Below are 17,773 nucleotides of genomic sequence, written 5' to 3' on the forward strand. Positions count from 1 at the left end.
CCCATCTTACCCATGTAACTGGCTAAATGTTTTTTAAAAGACAAAATTGTGCCCGCCTCTACTACTACCTCTGGCAGTTTGTTCCAGACACTCACCACCCTGTGTGTGAAAAAATTGCCCCTCTGGACCCTTTTGTATCTCTCCCCTCTCATCTTAAACCTATGCCCTCTAGTTTTAAACTCCCCTACCTTTGGGAAGTGAGCAAATATATGGCAGGTGCAGTACAACTTGGATAAGTGTGATATTTTCCATTTTAATAGCCCAGACAAAAGTCTGAAAACAGGCATCATTAGCAGAAACTCTCCATGGTGATTAATTCAATTTGGGATTTTTTTTTTTTTACATGAGCAAGGCTGGCTTCCAATGTGTTTTTAAAAACTGGTGGAAACAGTGGTGAAAACTCTTATTTGTTCTGGGTGTAATTTACAATCATTCTTGTTTGGCCGATTTTAGGTGACTTGCACTGATTAAACCAACACATCTGAGCAGAAACTCTAGGTTACTACAATCATAAAGATCAAAGTCTATTGTTCACAATTCCTGTTTAAAATATTAAGCAAAAATGTTAAGGAGTTCCCCTACTGCTTTCATAATAGCCAATTTGGGAAGCAACTGCAACAGATTAAATCAGGCACCAAGGGTTCCTTCTTTTGTGATGCAGTGAAATAATGTTTTAAAACGCAATAGCAGTTGAACCATTGCTGTCCTTAATCTTGTGTGAGGTTGTACCCTACAACTTAGAGGCAATGGATAGATATCCAGGGTACACTTTCGCAGGAGACTCTTTTGACTGGGAAGAGATGGAATTTTGTTATTTGTTATGAAAAGGAGTCTGGAAGGTGGTGAACGCTAGACATCTGTCCCAGGGATAAAATGCACGAGTTCAAGTATGTCTACTGGCTACAAAGGTCCTGCGTACAATTGTTAGGAAACTCATTACATCTGAGACTATCCTCAATTTGACAGCAATTAGCAGTGAAACAAGTGGCACACTGATGGAGTAGTAGGTGCACTTTGGTGCTGGTGCTGCTTTATACAATCGTGGCAGAGCAGAGGAAGCTTTTAACTGCGCCTTTACTGACCTGATCTGAATTTTCAACACTGACAATACTTTTTAAAAATAGAAGTGGTTCAATTTCCCATGTAACTCATCCCGAAGAGCAGAATGGGAAACAAATGGCTCAGTGAACATTTTAACCTTAAACCTACATTAAAACTGAACCTATATTAAAACTGAACCATGGTGGCGCAATGGTTAGCACTGCTGCCTCACAGCACCAGAGACCTGGATTCAATTCCGGCCTCAGGTGACTTTCAGTGCGGAGTTTGCATGTTCTCCTCATGTCTGTGTGGGTTTCCTCTGGGTGCTCTGGTTTCCTCCCACAGTCCAAAGATGTGCGGGTTAGGTGGATTGGCCATGCTAAATTGCCCCTTTGTGTCAGGCGATTAGGAAGGTAAATATATGGAAGTGGGTGGGATTGTTGTCAGTGCAGGCTCGATGGGCCAAACGGCCACCTTCTGCACTGTAGATTCTATGATTTAAAAGGTATTTTAGCCAGAGGCTAGAATATTTTCAAAAACTTTTGATAAAATACAAATCCTACTATCTTTCTATATTGAGGGCACACGTCTTTACCTTTGCCAAAAACTAATAATTTACAGGAAAATGCACAAATTCCCTACCTTATGGTAAAAACACAAACTGCACTACTGTTTCTGAAGGTGTGATTCATTTATCCAGATTTTGTATCTATGCGAGTACCCAAAATACATGCTAAAGGACGACATTTTCCCTAGCCGACCCTCAGCATTTCTTACCCCTCACATCCACCTCTACTGGAGAATCTTCCCTTTCCACAACTTGCTATGTTGTGAAGTTATTTTAGGTACATAGAGGCAAGAGTAGGTAATTCAGACCCAAGAATATGTTGCATCAGTCAATCAGGTTATGGTTGATCTGTACCTCAGCTCTGACTGCCTTTTCTCCAGAGGCAGTTGATATTCTTATCCAATAAAAAAATCTATCAATCTCAGACTTGAAAATTTCAATTGGCCCAGTACCTACTGCCTTTTGAGGGAATTTTGATTTTATTCCTAACTGACCGAACTCCAACTTTAATATTATGTCCCTTCATTCTGGTTTACCCAATTTTGCTGAATGCCGACACTCACTTTATTGCAGCATTGTAAGGGTATGGATTTCCTCAACACCTTGGCAGAAGTCCAGGAAAATCATGACCCCGCCCCGCCAGCAGTTTGATTGCAGGAACAATTACCATCCACTCCCAATAACATGAAGTAATTGTTTTGTGCTAAAAGATTCAAATTATCCAGCAATCAAATTAATCAGCTGGAGCAAAACAGCACATTCTTCAGAACAATACAAATTACCCAGAATTATGCAACTTCAAATTGACAGGAATGGACGATATGCGCCAAGGTACTTGCAGGCAACAAATGGATCAGATTTTTGACTTGGTAGACAATGAGAAATTTGGTGCAGATTATTTTTGCAAGGTACTTTTTTCAGTGCATCTCTAATTTTCCTAATGTTTTTCCAATCTTTGCTGATCTTTATGACTGACTGTTGGCCATTAATGACTGCCACTTCATCAATAACGTCTAGTTAGGCTTCCTCATACATTTTCTCCCTGTTGCTCTGCAGGTGATGACCCATGCCAAGCAACCATATCATAACCATCAGAATCCTTTTAGTAACTCATGGAAGCAGTTATTCCTCACATAAGCCTAAATGAATGTCACTGGCTGTTAGTTGGGCTGTGGGGGGATTGGGCAATCGTCACTAAACCTACTGCTGTTCCCACCCATAGTCCGCATTTGCTCACTTTTTAGGAGTATCATTGGACAGTAATCTAAAATGATAATCTATCTGATTTCACCTCTTTCCCTAATTTAGCGAAATAGAGATGAGTGATGTCCCACTGATATCCAGGTTGAGATAAACTGATAACACAGAGCTTGGATCAAACCATCAAACTCTTGAGGTCAGTAAAACTTGGTAGCATGCTGCCTGGTGTGATACCAAGAAAGTTAATGGTAGGATTTAAGAGGTATTGTAAGCAACATTTCATTACTACATAGGTTTAGAGAAACTATTTTGCATCTGATTTTGGGTAACTGAGTAACTCATGCCCATTAAGTGTGACAATCCCAAAATTATAGACCGAGAAGTTAAAGTCGCCTCTAGAGTGTCCTAGCTCTAATTAAGTTGCCGCTGAACACTTCATCCAAAAGGAAAGAAAAAAAGAGAACAAAAAACGTCTCTGCCCACTTTGTTTGATGTCATAGCAACTGTTTTAATTGCGAATTCAGCTGCTTTTAGCTGCAATGTGCAATATGCTATCTCAGCTGTACACTATCAAGCAAGAGCTTACAGGAAACAAATCCTACACCGCTCATTTTCAGTACCATTTAAGTTCAAGTTTATTTCTTAGTGTCACAAGTAGGCTTACATTAACACTGCAATGAAGTTACTGTGAAATTCCCCTATTTGCCACACTCTGGCGCCTGTTCAGGTCAATGCACCTAACCTGCACGTCTTTCAGACTGTGGGAGGAAATCAGAGCACCCGGAGGAAACCCACGCAGACACGGGGAGAACGTGCAGACTCCACACAGTGACCCAAGCCAGGAATTGAACCTGGGGAGAATGTGCAGAGTCCGCACAGTGACCAAAGCTGGGAATTGAACCCAGGTCAGTGGCACTGTGAGGCAGCAATGCTAACCACTGTGCCACAATCTTATTCTGGGTATAAAAGGCTGCTTTTTAGAAAAAAAGCTGCTAATTCCACTTTTAAAGTAGTTAACTTTTGAACAAGATTATATACAGCTAGAATTTCTCTTTTCCATAATATTCTGTTTCACAAAATTGCTGTTAATTTTCAACTTTGAATTTTATTCCCTCCTGCACACATTAAAACTCATGTTATAATTTAGAAAACATGTTTGCCGATCCAAAATTATACAATATTTGCAATGTATTTCAGTAGTTGATTTGATCAAACAAAGTGAAATTAAAACTAACTTGTAATATATCAGTTGTACATTGAACACATCTATACTCTGAAAGTATAGAAAACTTTGAGCTTTTTGAGGAAGTTTTAGGGACACAGGATTGCACTTAAATGTAGCATTGGCTTCTACCTTTTATTACATCTAACTTCATAGCATTTAATAAGTCCATTTTTAAAAAATACTAGCCGATTTATAACAAAACTCACACACGGTAATTCCAATTAAAAAGCGACACATTTCTAAGTAGTAAAAATTTTCCATTAATTAGCTGCTCAATAATAATACCCTAAGTAGGCACCAGGGTGCCATACAGGATGTGTGTGTGTGTATATATAGTAATATAATATGGAAAAATATCAATTTAAACTCTTGGGGAACCTGTATCTTACTGCTTTTTACAGTCCCCACAGTGTTAAAAACAGGTTACATGTTCACTTAATCATTTAAGAACAAAAGGAAATATCCATAAAACCATAAGACATAGAAGCAGAATTAGGCCACTCGGCCCATCGAGTCTGCTCCACCATTCAATCGTGGCCGATTTTTTTATCATCCCCATTCTCCTGCCTTTTCCCCATAACCCCTGATCCCCTTATTAATCAAGAACCTATCTCTGTCTTAAAGACACTCAATGACCTGGCCTCCACAGATAAAGCTCGGCACAACATCATGGGCCGAAGGGCCTGTTCTGTGCTGTACTGTTCTATGTTCTGCGGCAAAGAGTTCCACAGATTCACCACTCTATGGCTGAAGAAATTCCTCCTCATCTCTGTTTTAAAGAATTGTCCCTTTAGCCTGAGGTTGTGCCCTCTGGTTCTAGTTTTTCCTACTAGTGGAAACATGCTCTCCATGTCCACTCTATCCAGGCCTCGCTGTATTCTATAAGTTTCAATAAGATCCCCCCCTCATCCTTCTAAACTCCAATGAGTACAGACCCAGATCCTTAACCGTTCCTCATACGACAAGTTCTTCATTCCAGGGATCATTCTTGTGAACCTCCTCTGGACCCTTTCCAAGGCCACCACATCCTTCCTTAGATACGGGGCCCAAAACTGCTCACAATACTCCAAAAGGGGTCTGACCAGATCCTTGTACAGCCTCAGTACATCCCTGCCCTTGTATTCTAGCCCTCTCGACATGAATGCTAACATCGCATTTGCCTTCCTAACTGCTGACTGAATCTGCACGTGAACCTTAAGAGAATCTTGAACAAGGACTCCCAAGTCCCTTTGTGCTTCTGATTTTCTAAGCATTTCCCCATTTAGAAAATAGTCTATGCCGCTATTCCTCCTTCAAAGTGCATAACTCTCACTTTTCCACCTTGTATTCCATCTGCCACTTCTTTGCCCACTCTCCTAGCCTGTCCAAGTCCTTCAGCAGCCCCCCTGCTTCCTCAATACTACCTGTCCCTCTACATATATTTGTATCATCTGCAAACTTAGTAATAGTGCCTTCAGTTCCTTCCTCCGAATTGTTAATGTATATTGTGAGAAGTTATGGTCCCAGCACCGACTCCTGAGACACACCACTAGTCACCCGCTGCCATCCTGAGAAAGACCGCTTTATCCCCACTCTCTGCCTTCTGCCAGTCAGCCAATCCTCTATCCATGATAGGATCTTACCCTTAACACCATGGGCTCTTAAATTATTTAAGTCTCCTATGTGGCACCTTGTTAAGGGTCTTCTGGAAATCTAAATAAATCCTTTATCTAACTTCCTTGTTACCTCCTCAAAGAACTCTAACAGATTTGTCAGACATGACCGCTTGACGAAGCCGTGCAGACTCGGTACTACTTTATCATGCACTTCCAAGTATTCTGCGATCTCATCTTTAATAATGGACTCTCAAATCTTGCCAATGACCGAAGTCAGGCTAATCGGCCTATAATTTTCTGTCTGCTGCCTCCTTCCCTTCTTAAACAGCGGTGTTACATTAGCTATTTTCCAGTCCTCTGGGATCCTCCCTGCCTCTAGTGATTCCTGAAAGATCACCACCAATGCCTCCACAATTTCCTCAGCTATCTCTTTTAGAACCCTGGGGTGTCCATCCAGTCCAGATGATTTATCCACCTTCAGACCTTTCAGTTTCCCCAGAACCTTCTCCTTAGTGATGGCCACTGCACTCACCTGTGCCCCCTGATTCTCCTGGAGCTCTGGCATCGCACTGGTGTCTTCCACCATGAAGACTGATGTAAAGTAACTCTTCATTTCCTCTGAAATTTCATTGTTTCCTATTATTACTTCTCCAGCCTCATTTTCCTGTGGTCCAATGTCTATTTTTGCCTCTCTCTTACCTTTTATATATTGAAAAAATATCATAGAATCCCAACAGTACAATAGGAGGCCATTCGGTCCATCGAGTCTGCATTGATTCCCTGACAGAGCATATTACTCAGGCCCAACCCCCATCGTATCCCTGTAACCCCACTTATTTACCCCACTAATCCCAACCTACATATCTTGAGACACTAAGGGGCAAATTAGCATGACCAGTTCACCTAACCTTTAAGTTTTTGAGGTTATTTATTAGTGTCACAAGGCGGCTTACATTAACACTGAAATTAAGTTAGAGTGAAAATCCCCTAGTCGTCACACTCCGGTGCCTGTTCGGGTACACTGAGGGAGAATTCAGCATGGCACTTGCACCTAACCAGCACATCTTTCGGACTGTGGAGGAAACTGGGGCACGTGGAGGAACCCACGCAGATACGGGAAGAACATGCAAACTCCACACACACAGTGACCCAGGGCTGGAATGAATCCAGATCCCTGGCGCTGAGAGGCAGCAGTGCTGACCACTGTGCCGCTCCTACATAAATAGGTTTGTACTTTTGAAAATCATCCCCAAGTTTATTTCCTCATGGACTTACCATTGTTCTGATTAATTTTATTGCCAACATAATGAGACTAAAAGTAAGGTAAGTAACAATGTCAGTGAATATCAGGAGTGTTCACAAAGTGGGGGAGGGGTGGGCGATGGGGAGTGAACGCTGGAAACGCAAGGAGCACAGTCAGCATCAGAATGACAAAGATGCATTAACATTTTGGACATGTTAACACTTTCAGATGCTAACTGGCCAGCAGCCTTTCTGTTTGTTTCACCCTCCCATGCAGATTTTTTCCATTTCTGAAAAAGATTGAACATTTTATGCAGCTTACGTCCCTGCATATTTTATAGCCTCAACAACTATGTTTTATTCAACATTTAAGTATTTTGTAACAGGTGGAAGCAATTTTAAAGATTAAATTAATGACTTGCAGAGAATTCTCAAGGCAATTTCCATAACACAATTCCCCCAGAATCAGTAAAAATGATTACACAATGTCTTTACACCTCAGAATACTCACATTTCACGCTGAATAATTGATCTTGGACACACGCTATAAGATCTAAACACTTTAAGGGGTCAGCTGTTAAAAAGTTCATAAAAGTTGAATAGCTTATTAATTTATGAACCCTGACGGTCTTGTAAGTCAACAGATTCTTAAGTGTTTTCCATCCTTTATAATGTAAATCTTAACAATGTATTTTGACTTTGTAGTTTCACTTTGTATTCATAGTGGCAAAGTGTTATATTTTATGATTTCACAACACAATTGAAATAAATAATATAAAAAGGATTATACTGCAAATTTGGAGAAGTTTTATTGAAAAAACAAGTCTGGCGCTCTCACAAAAACAGCTTTTTAAATTAATTCGCTATTTTCCAAAGATGACAACACTCCTGTCTATAAATCGCTAACTTGACAAAATTAAAGGAGCAGCTTCTTTAGTTCAGCACTCAAATCTCAATACTCTTGTCTTTGCTTTGCAGAACATATTTTTGTCAAACATTAAAGTTTTAATTTTTTTTTACCCAGTGAGTAAACTTAAGATGAATTCAAAGAAATGGAACTTGTGTGAACGAGAACACTCCTTCCATTCACTGACATTGTTGCCTGTTTTACTTTTAGTTTCATAGAATCCTACAGTGCAGAAGGAGGCCATTTGGCCCATCGAGTCTGCACCGGACACAATTCCACCCCAGCCCTATTCCCATAACCCATGCATTTATCCTAGCTAGTCCCCCTGAACTAAGGGGCAATTTAGCATGGCCATTCCACCTAACTCGCACATCTCCAATCCTGTTGTGCTAATTTTTGAGCTGGCCAGCAATTAAGCGATGAGCTGGCCCGCAACTGAGAGGCCATCAGTGTGGGGTCACTACGCATACGCCGATCTCAGCACGGACAGATCGGCACATGCGCAATAGCCCCCCGCAGCACACTGATTTCAGCCTCTCCAGTAGGGATAGACCCACCCCGCCCCCTGAAATTTAATGATATTCACGCTGATGGCTCTGCCATGCAGAAAGTGTGGGAGATTCTTCTCTGAACTCCCACTGAAAAAAACATCGTAAATTACTCCAGTTTCCACGCGAATTCGACACTTAGAATTTTTTTGGGAGAATTCCGCCCATTATGTTGACAATGAAAAATGAAACTATGAACTTTCTATCGTTTGAATATCGAAGTATTTAATTCCAAACACTGATTTTAATTAGTAGTCAATGGTTACCTATTCCGCATGGTAGGTTGTACCTATACCACATGGACTACAGCGGTTCTGGAAGACTGCCCACCTTAGCCTTCTCAAGGGCAATTAGGGATAGGCAATATATGCTGGCCTTGCCAGCAAATTGGAGTTTGCTTTTGTTACGCGAGTGTGATTACCATATATAAATGATGTCCTCTTAATTTATTCAGAAGTAATTGTGTCATAAATTATGATATGACAATTAACTATGATGCTCTTACATATCAGAGATCTGTTCACAGAATTTAAAGAGATAAAATTAGTCTCAGAATCCCTCAAGTCCACTTCACATAGTAGCACTTAATTTGTATTGATATTATATGCTTTGTAACCGGAGAATTTCTATATCGGTCTCACCACAATTATGGTTCTTTAAAGCTCTCCCCATTATCTAGGATGCTTTTGCTGAACTTAATTAAACCCTTACATTGCACAATGATTAATTCCAGTCAAGGCATAATTAATTGCTTATTTAACAGACAATACTTGATCAAGCTTTCAGAAATCACACAGAGGCACAGTACATGATTTCCAAGTGTTGAAGATCATTTACAAATTCTCATTTTACAAGTGTCGTACTTTATGGTGTAAAACCTTTCACTAACTCAGAACATAGAAATCCTACAGTGCAGAAGCAGGCTGTTCGGTCCATCGAGTCTGCACTGACAACAATCCCACCCAGACCCTATCCCCGTAATCCCACATATTTACTCTGCTAATCCCTCTAACCTCTAAATTTACTTCAAGGAATCTTAAATGGGAACCATGTTGACTTTAATTTTAAAAGCAAAATGAAATCTTTCAATTAATCATTAGCCAAAGAAATTAACAGACAGGTCGAACACAACAATTTAAATTTGTATAGTACCTTTAATGTAAGGTGCGTCCCAAGGTGCTTCAGAGAGGAATTATAAAACAAAATACGACACTGGGCCATAGAGGAGATACCCGGGAATATCTTAAAAAGCTTGACCAAAGTAGTAGATTTTAAGGAGGATCTTAAAAGGATAAAAGCAAAGTAGAGAGCTGCACAGGTTTGTGAATGGTGAATGGTACTCCAGAGTTTAGAGCCTAGGCAGCAGAAGACACAATTACTGGTGGTGGACTGCTTAAAATCGGGGATGCTCAAGAGGCCAGAACTAGAGGAGTGCAGATTATCAGGAGAGTTAAGAGGGCTGGAGGAGGTTACAGAGATTGGAAGGGGCCAGGCCATGGATGGATTTGAAAATAAGGATAAGAATTTTCAAATCAAGGTTCTAAGTTAGGACATAGACAGCAGAGTTTTGGATGATTTCATCTTCAGAGACAGTAGAATGTCAGAAATCAACAAGAGTTAGAAGAGTTAAGTCTGGGGCGGTGGGTGGGGAAAGAATAAATGAGGGTTTCCAAAGCAGAACAGCCAAGCCTGGACAGAGTTGGGTGATGCTACTGTGGTGGACATGCTACTATGTGTCTACATGCCATCATAATAATATGAGAGTTCATCTTGGGGTTAAATGTAGCCTTTACATTTCAGGACTATTCTGCAAGTTTAAACAGGGGATCTGAACGTGCTTGATGTGCTACAGCCAGACATGACCTTTAACTCTGTTGTCTACAAAGCTTTAATAATGTCACGAGTTTTTTTTTCTTTATTCATTCGTGGGACATGGGTGTCTCTGGCTCAGTAAGAAGTTTAACAACATCAGGTTAAAGTCCAACAGGTTTATTTGGTAGCAAATGCATTTAACCTGGTGTTGTTAAACTTCTTACTGCATTTACCCCAGTCCAACACCGGCATCTCCACATCACGTCTCTGGCTGGCCAGCATTTTTGCCCATCCCTGGTTGCCTGAGGGCAGTTCAGAGTCAACCACATTGCTGTGGCTCTGGAGTCCCATGTAGGTCAGACCAAGTAAAGACGGCAGATTTCCTTCCCTAAAAGGCCATTAGTAATCCAGATAGGGTTTTCCAACAATTGACAATAGTTTCATGGTCATCACTAGATTCTTAATTTCAGATTTTTAAAAATTGAATTCAAATTCCACCATCTGCCGTGGCAGGATTCGAACCTGGGTCCCCAGAACATTAGCTGAGTTTCTGGATTAATAGTCCTGGTGATAATACCACTGGGCCATTGCCTCCCCCGGCTTAGGCTTACATTAGTAGGCTTACTATTAATTAACACTGCAATGAAGTTACTGTGAACTTGAACATTTGTTCAAGTCTGCATTCCTTGGACTTCCAGGAACAGAAATAAGGGCTGGAATTCTCCAGTCTCGCAGGACTGGAGAATCCCAACTGCAGGCAAGGAGAATTCTGGCCAAGGGCCGTATCCAGGGGAATGACCAGAAATTGTATAACATCCCTTGGGCTACAGAAAAAACTGTCATTCAACATATTTCAGAACAGTACAATGTTACTTCTTTAGCTAATTTCCTGAAGGAATTGTTTCTAACCCTGGGAAATATTATGTGCTCACCAGGAAGAAAGTATTTTGCTTCTTTCCAATTAATTTTGAGCCTTTTGCTCTCATTATTATGAAGCGCAAATGATCTTTCAACATATTCTAAAACACAAAAAGTTCTTTTTAAAATTATCTCATGGGATGTGGGCATCACGGTCAGGACCATTTTTTGTGGCACATCCCTAATAGCCCTTGTGGGGGCCTTTAAGAGTCAACCACATGATCAGCATAATTTGAGATTTAATGCTCCTATCATCATCTGCCAGCAGAATTCTCCATTATTTAAAAACATTTAAACAAAACCACAAAACAAGCAGTACTCATACTATTAATCCTGCATTGAGTTACTTGCCAATATTTTGCATTTCAATGTATTCTCAGTTAAAGCAACAGACTTATTTTTGTGTATACAGGAAGTGATTTCAAGATAAATCTGCAACCAATACAACATAAACACACACAATATAGGAACATAACAAAGATAAGAAAATAGGAATGATCAATTTAACTGCAGACCATGAATTTTGATGGCAGCTTTATTCAAGTTCATATTGAAAGCACATACACACTCACAGACACAATTCGCTTTTTGGCAATTTGACCAATTATTGAATTGAACTGAATTGGTTGATTATTGTCACATGTAGTGAAAAGTATTGCTTTTTGCGAGCTATGCAGCCAAAACAGTGTTCATAGAGTACATAGGGGAGAAGGAAAGGATAGGGTGCAGAATATAGTGTTGCCAATAGGGTGAAGAGAAATATATCAGTTTAATATGTGATAGGACCATTCAAAAGTCTAATGACAGCAGGGAAGAAGTTGTTCTTGAGCCGGTTGGTACTTGTTTTCAGACTTTTGTATCTTTTTTCCAACACAAGATGGAAGTGAGTATGTCTGGGATGCATGGGGTCCTTGATTATACTGGCTACTTTCCCGAGGCAGCAGGCAGTGTAAATGGAATGAATGGAGGGGAGGCTGGTTTGCGTGATGGACTGGGCTACATTCACAACTCTTTGTAGTTTCTTGCAGTCTTGATCAGAACAGAGCCATATCAAGCTGTGATGCATCCGGAAAGGATGCTTTCTATGGTGTATCTGTAAAAATTGGCGAAAGCCGTAATGGACATGCCGAATTTCCTTAGCCTTCTGAGTAAGTGGAAGTGATGGTGGGCTTCCTTAACCATAGCGCCAGCGTGGAGGGACCAGGACAGTGATCTGGTGATCTGAACACCTAGAAACTTGAAGCTCCCGACGATTTCCACTTCATCACCATTGATGTAGACAGGGGCATGTCCTCCACTACATTTCCTGAAGTCAACTATTGCCTTTGTTTTGCTGACATTGTGGGAGAGATTATTGTCATTGTACCATTCTACCAGATTTTCTATCTCCTTCCTGTACTCTGTCTAGTCACGGTTTGAGATCTGACTCACTACAGTGGGGTCACCAGCAAACTTGCAAATGGAGTTGGAGCGGAATTTGGCCCCACAGTCATAAGCGTATAAGGAGTATAGCAACGGGCTAAGGACACAGTCTTGTGATTTCCTAACCAGGCTGCATGAAAATCAATGGGGTATTTTACAGCCCCATTTATATTGGCTCATTCAGATCCTAATTATTGTTTAGGCTTTTCTAGATTATGACATAGTAAATCCCATAATGTATTTTTGACATTTAATTACACAGGTAGGTTAATATTCAGGATGTTTTGGAAAAATTTATGCAGTTCAAAAAAATATATATAGACGGGGGAAGGATCGGTTTACACTGTAACTTTAGTGGTGCTGTGAAGCAGTTTCCAATTTGCAGCAATGCTCTGGCGCCCACTCAACCTAATTCGGAAGTGAAGTGGAGCAAGAACCAAGTGTGACCAAGCACATTGACGAAGGAAGAGCGGTGGATGTGGTCTATATGGACTTCAGCAAAGCGTTCGATAAGGTCCCCCATGCAAGACTTCTTGAGAAAGTGAGAGGGCATGGGATCCAAGGGGCTGTTGCCTTGTGGATCCAGAACTGGCTTGCCTGCAGAAGGCAGAGAGTGGCTGTGGAGGGGTCTTTCTCTGCATGGAGGTCAGTGACCAGTGGAGTGCCCCAGGGATCTGTTCTGGGACCCTTGCTGTTTGTCATTTTCATAAATGACCTGGATGAGGAAGTGGAGGGATGGGTTGGTAAGTTTGCTGACGACACCAAGGTAGGTGGTGTTGTGGATAGTTTGGAGGGATGTCAGAAGTTGCAGCGAGACATAGATAGAATGCAAGACTGGGCGGAGAAGTGGCAGATGGACTTCAACCCGGATAAGTGTGTAGTGATCCATTTTGGCAGATCCAATGGGATGGAGCAGCAGTATAAAATGAAGGGTACCATTCTTAGCAGTGTAGAGGATCAGAAGGACCTTGGGGTCCGGGTCCATAGGACTCTTAAATCGGCCTCGCAGGTGGAGGATGCGGTCAAGAAGGCGTATGGCGTACTAGCCTTCATTAATCGAGGGATTGAGTTTAGGAGTCGGGAGATAATGCTGCAGCTTTATAGGACCCTGGTTAGACCCCACTTGGAGTACTGCGCGCAGTTCTGGTCACCTCATTACAGGAAAGATGTTGAAGCCATTGAAAGGGTGCAGAGGAGATTTACAAGGATGTTGCCTGGATTGGGGGGCATGCCTTATGAGGATAGGTTGAGGGAGCTTGGTCTCTTCTCCCTGGAGAGACGAAGGATGAGAGGTGACCTGATAGAGGTTTACAAGATGTTGAGGGGTCTGGATAGGGTGGACTCTCAGAGGCTATTTCCAAGGGCTGAAATGGTTGCTACGAGAGGACACAGGTTTAAGGTGCTGGGGGGTAGGTACAGGGGGGATGTCAGGGGTAAGTTTTTCACTCAGAGGGTGGTGGGTGAGTGGAATCGGCTGACGTCGGTGGTGGTGGAGGCAAACTCGTTGGGGTCTTTTAAGAGACTTCTGGATGAGTACATGGGATTTAATGGGATTGAGGGCTATAGATAGGCCTAGAGGTGGGAATGTGATCGGCGCAACTTGTGGGCCGAAGGGCCTGTTTGTGCTGTGGCTTTCTATGTTCTATGTTCTATGTTCTATGTTAAGAACCATGGATCAGTTAATCGTCCAACCTGGGTTCAAAACCCTGTTGCAATATCAATCTGGTTTCAAAAGCGTTGAGAAGGTTATCTTGGTCACTTTATAAACAAACTTGGAGTTGAATGAAATGCTTAGAGAGTGGAGATACCCTACATATACTCTAAAAGCATGAAACATTGTACAACAGAGAATGGAGCTTTAACAACGAAGGGAGCTCTGGACATGTCTGTAAGTGTGAGATTATGCAGCTGTACAAATGAACTTATAAATGACAGTGTGATACATTGGCAGGTTGGAGCTGGTTTGTAACCTGTACCTATAGTAAAAATGCACACTGAATTATAGCACCCCATAGAATCCCTATAGTGCGAAAGGAGGCCATTCAGCCCATCAAGAATGCACCAACAACAATCCCACCCAGGCCCTATCCCTGTAACCCATGTATTTAACCTGCTAATCGCCATGACACTAAGGGGCAATTTAGCATGGCCAATCCACCTTCAGAGTGTGGGAGGAAACCGGAACATCTGGAGGAAACCCGCGCAGACACGGGGAGAATGTGCAAACTCCACACAGACAGGTGACCTGAGGCTGGAATTGAACCCGGATTCCTGGCGCAGTGAGGCAGCAGTGCTAACCACTGTACCACCGTGCTGCCCTTTTATTGGACATAAAACAAGCAGGAATGAAAAAAAAGTAGTGATGTTGATTTAACACATTTGAATTATTTAATCCTTATAGAAACCAAACGATTTAATTACCAAAATAATTGGCCAGAAAAGGTCCTATTTTGCATAAGGAGCAATAAATAAGAACACAATTACTCATTAACATAGTTTAATGTTGTGTCAGTTAACTTTTCAAAGGGGCTTAATTTTATGGCCCCCTTCCACACATGTTTTCGGCCGGGGGAAGTGGGCATGTAAAATTCGACAAATGGGCAGATCATCACCTTCCTGCCCACTCCTTGACCTGGTCCCCATAATACGGGGGGGGGGGGGGGTGCGTGGGATTGGAGGGTCACGCAGCTACGAGCTTGCCTTCTAGTTAATCTTACTGAGGCTCTTAACTGCCCGAGTGGCAATTAATGACTTCAATCTGCTTCCACACTATGTTGGGCAGTGGAAGGCAGGCAAGAGTTGGAAGACTGCTTTTTTCACCAAAGTTGGTGAAATGATGGGAAAGAAGCTGGGGTACCTCCTTTGGGAGGTGCCCTGTGACCATCTGAGGCACCCTCTCTGGGGATAATACCCCCTTTTGTGCCTCCCCATCTGGCCTCCAAAGCCTGTCACCTCACGCCTCCTTGCTGCAGTACCCGATCCCCCCCAGCCCAAAAAGCCCAGGACTCACATGGATCTGGCCACCAACAATCTTCTTTGTGGAGATGCTTGCAGTGTCAGCAGGTGACACTCTGCTTGTTAAAGCCACTGCAGTGACACATGGCGGCCTTTATCAAAGCCAGGGTGCGGGGAATACAACCGCCATTTCTGCCCCTCCCCCACCCTGCCCAATTCACCCTATGATTTTCCATAAAATAAATAGCAAACTGCCACGTCTGTTACTTGACAAAACATGTCTTTGGGTTCCAATGATTTAAAACAAAATTGGGTGTTTTATGCTATGAAACATAATTGTTGAATATCATCATTTGGACGCTTCTATATAAATGAAAAGGACGACCATAAAAGTATAATTTTAAATGAAGATTCATTACATCTATATATTAGAATTGATAACAGATATATGCACGTTTAAGGCAGTAATCTAATCTCAGGTTTCCTAGACTGACACATACTGACTAAGCTCTGTTTTCATTGTTCAGGTCACTGAACCCAAAATTAGATTCTCTTTTACAATTATTCTTTCATGGGGTGTGGGTGTCACTTGCAAGGCCAACGCTTCTTGCCAATCCTTAATTGCTCTTGAACTGAGTGGCTTGCCAGGCCATTTCAGAAGGCAGGTAAAAGTCAACCACATTGCTGTGGATCTGGAGTTACATGCAAGCTAGGCCTGGCAAGGATGGTAGATTTCCTTCGCTAAAGGACAGTACTGATTTTTGTGGATTTCTGTGGCAATTAACAATGGTTCCATGGTTACTATTATGAGCCTAGCTTTTAATTCCAAATTTTATTAATTGAATTTAAATTCCACTAGCTGTGTGGTGAAATTTGAATCTATGTCCCAGAGCATTAGCCTTGGCCTCTGGATTAATGTTTCAGTAGTCCAGTAACATTACCACTACACCAATGCCTCTTCCAATTACAGTCTTGTAATTCACTGCCTGCATCCATTTGGTACAACTATCATCAATTTCTAATTTTTAACTGCAGCAACTCAGAGTCAGACGGAATTTTCCCATCCCGTCCACCACGGAAATCGTAGTGGGTGGGACACGGACCATGCAAAGGCCCATTGACCTTGGGTAGGATTTTCCAGTCTTGGGGCGAGTGCAGCTGGAAGATCCTGCCCACAGACCTTTTTTTGCAGGGTCCAGGGGAGTATGGGAATTGCCCATTGGAATTTCAAACTTTCCGTGCAATTGCACTCTGACTTTTGCAGCGCCCGGAAGCGCATCTTGGGGAAGTACACCTGGTCTCCAACAGTTGGGTGACCTGAAGATCTGGGTCATCATAACGGAAATCGTGATATTGAATAAAAATTAAATAACATTTTGGGGAATTTCTTTGATTGACAAGGTGCTGATGTTTGCAGGAGATGCGGTGGTCAGATTTGTTAATGTTCTTTTCAGGAATTTTGGTTTCGTGTGTAAATAAAATGAAACAGACAAGCTAGTGAATTAATAAACTGGATGAGGTTTTTGCACAATGAACATTCAGCATCAAGTATAATCAGATCTTACACACTACAAGTTGGATGTGGAGCAAAATTTCCCTACACTGCTCAGGATTTGGACTGGTTAATAATGGACTAGTTTGTTCTCTTGCACATTGGTACTAATTAGGATGAAAACTGTGGTTAATACCAAGCTATTGACAGGTTGGGTGGATGAATATCACTGTCATTACGGGTTGAGCAAGCCACTCAATGCTTTTCAGGCTATTATCTTTGGCAGTTGCAGAACTCAAACTGTGATTGAATCAGAAATAGGTGAATACCTTGCTGTATTCTCCCTAGGAGAGTTAACATGGAAGCAGGATTGCCACCATCTTTTTTAAAGGCTTATAATTATTTCAGAACATGGCATATAGTAGGAAGTGTTCAATATTTCATACATCTGCAGTATTACAATATGACTAATGTAAAATATTACCACTAGGGACAGTTCACCTTTGAAATTCTAAGGCAGAAAACTATTCTAAAGCAGCGATGAAAATAAATATATTAGCTGTTAAATTTGAACTAAAACTAACCTCATCAAGTAGCAGCAGCACAGGATCCATAACAAGAGCCCTGGCGATAGCAATCCTCTGCTTTTGGCCTCCCGAAAGTCTGATTCCACGCTCTCCTACAATTGTATCATATCCGTTCTATGGGGTAAAAAGGAACAAAACAAAAGTTATTGCTGATAAGTGCTCCAATAACAATGACCAAAAAAAGCAGCACTATACATTTAAGTGAAACTTCTGGTATATGGCAGTGAATGACAATTGCAAGAAGTTTCTGCCGAACTGGAA

The 17,773-nt window shown here is 41.7% G+C and overlaps 1 protein-coding gene across 1 annotated transcript in view; it reads right to left on the bottom strand.

The window, feature by feature from the left end:
• LOC144502308 (uncharacterized) overlaps positions 1–17,773 on the bottom strand; it is a 164,861-nt gene that overhangs the window by 21,004 nt on the left and 126,084 nt on the right. The window contains exon 17 of the mRNA XM_078226119.1: positions 17,510–17,626. Within this exon, the coding sequence (XP_078082245.1) occupies positions 17,510–17,626 (117 nt within the window). The remainder of the gene's footprint in view (positions 1–17,509; positions 17,627–17,773) is intronic.

The sequence above is a fragment of the Mustelus asterias genome, chromosome 13, assembly GCF_964213995.1.
Source record: "Mustelus asterias chromosome 13, sMusAst1.hap1.1, whole genome shotgun sequence".
NCBI lineage: Eukaryota > Metazoa > Chordata > Chondrichthyes > Carcharhiniformes > Triakidae > Mustelus > Mustelus asterias.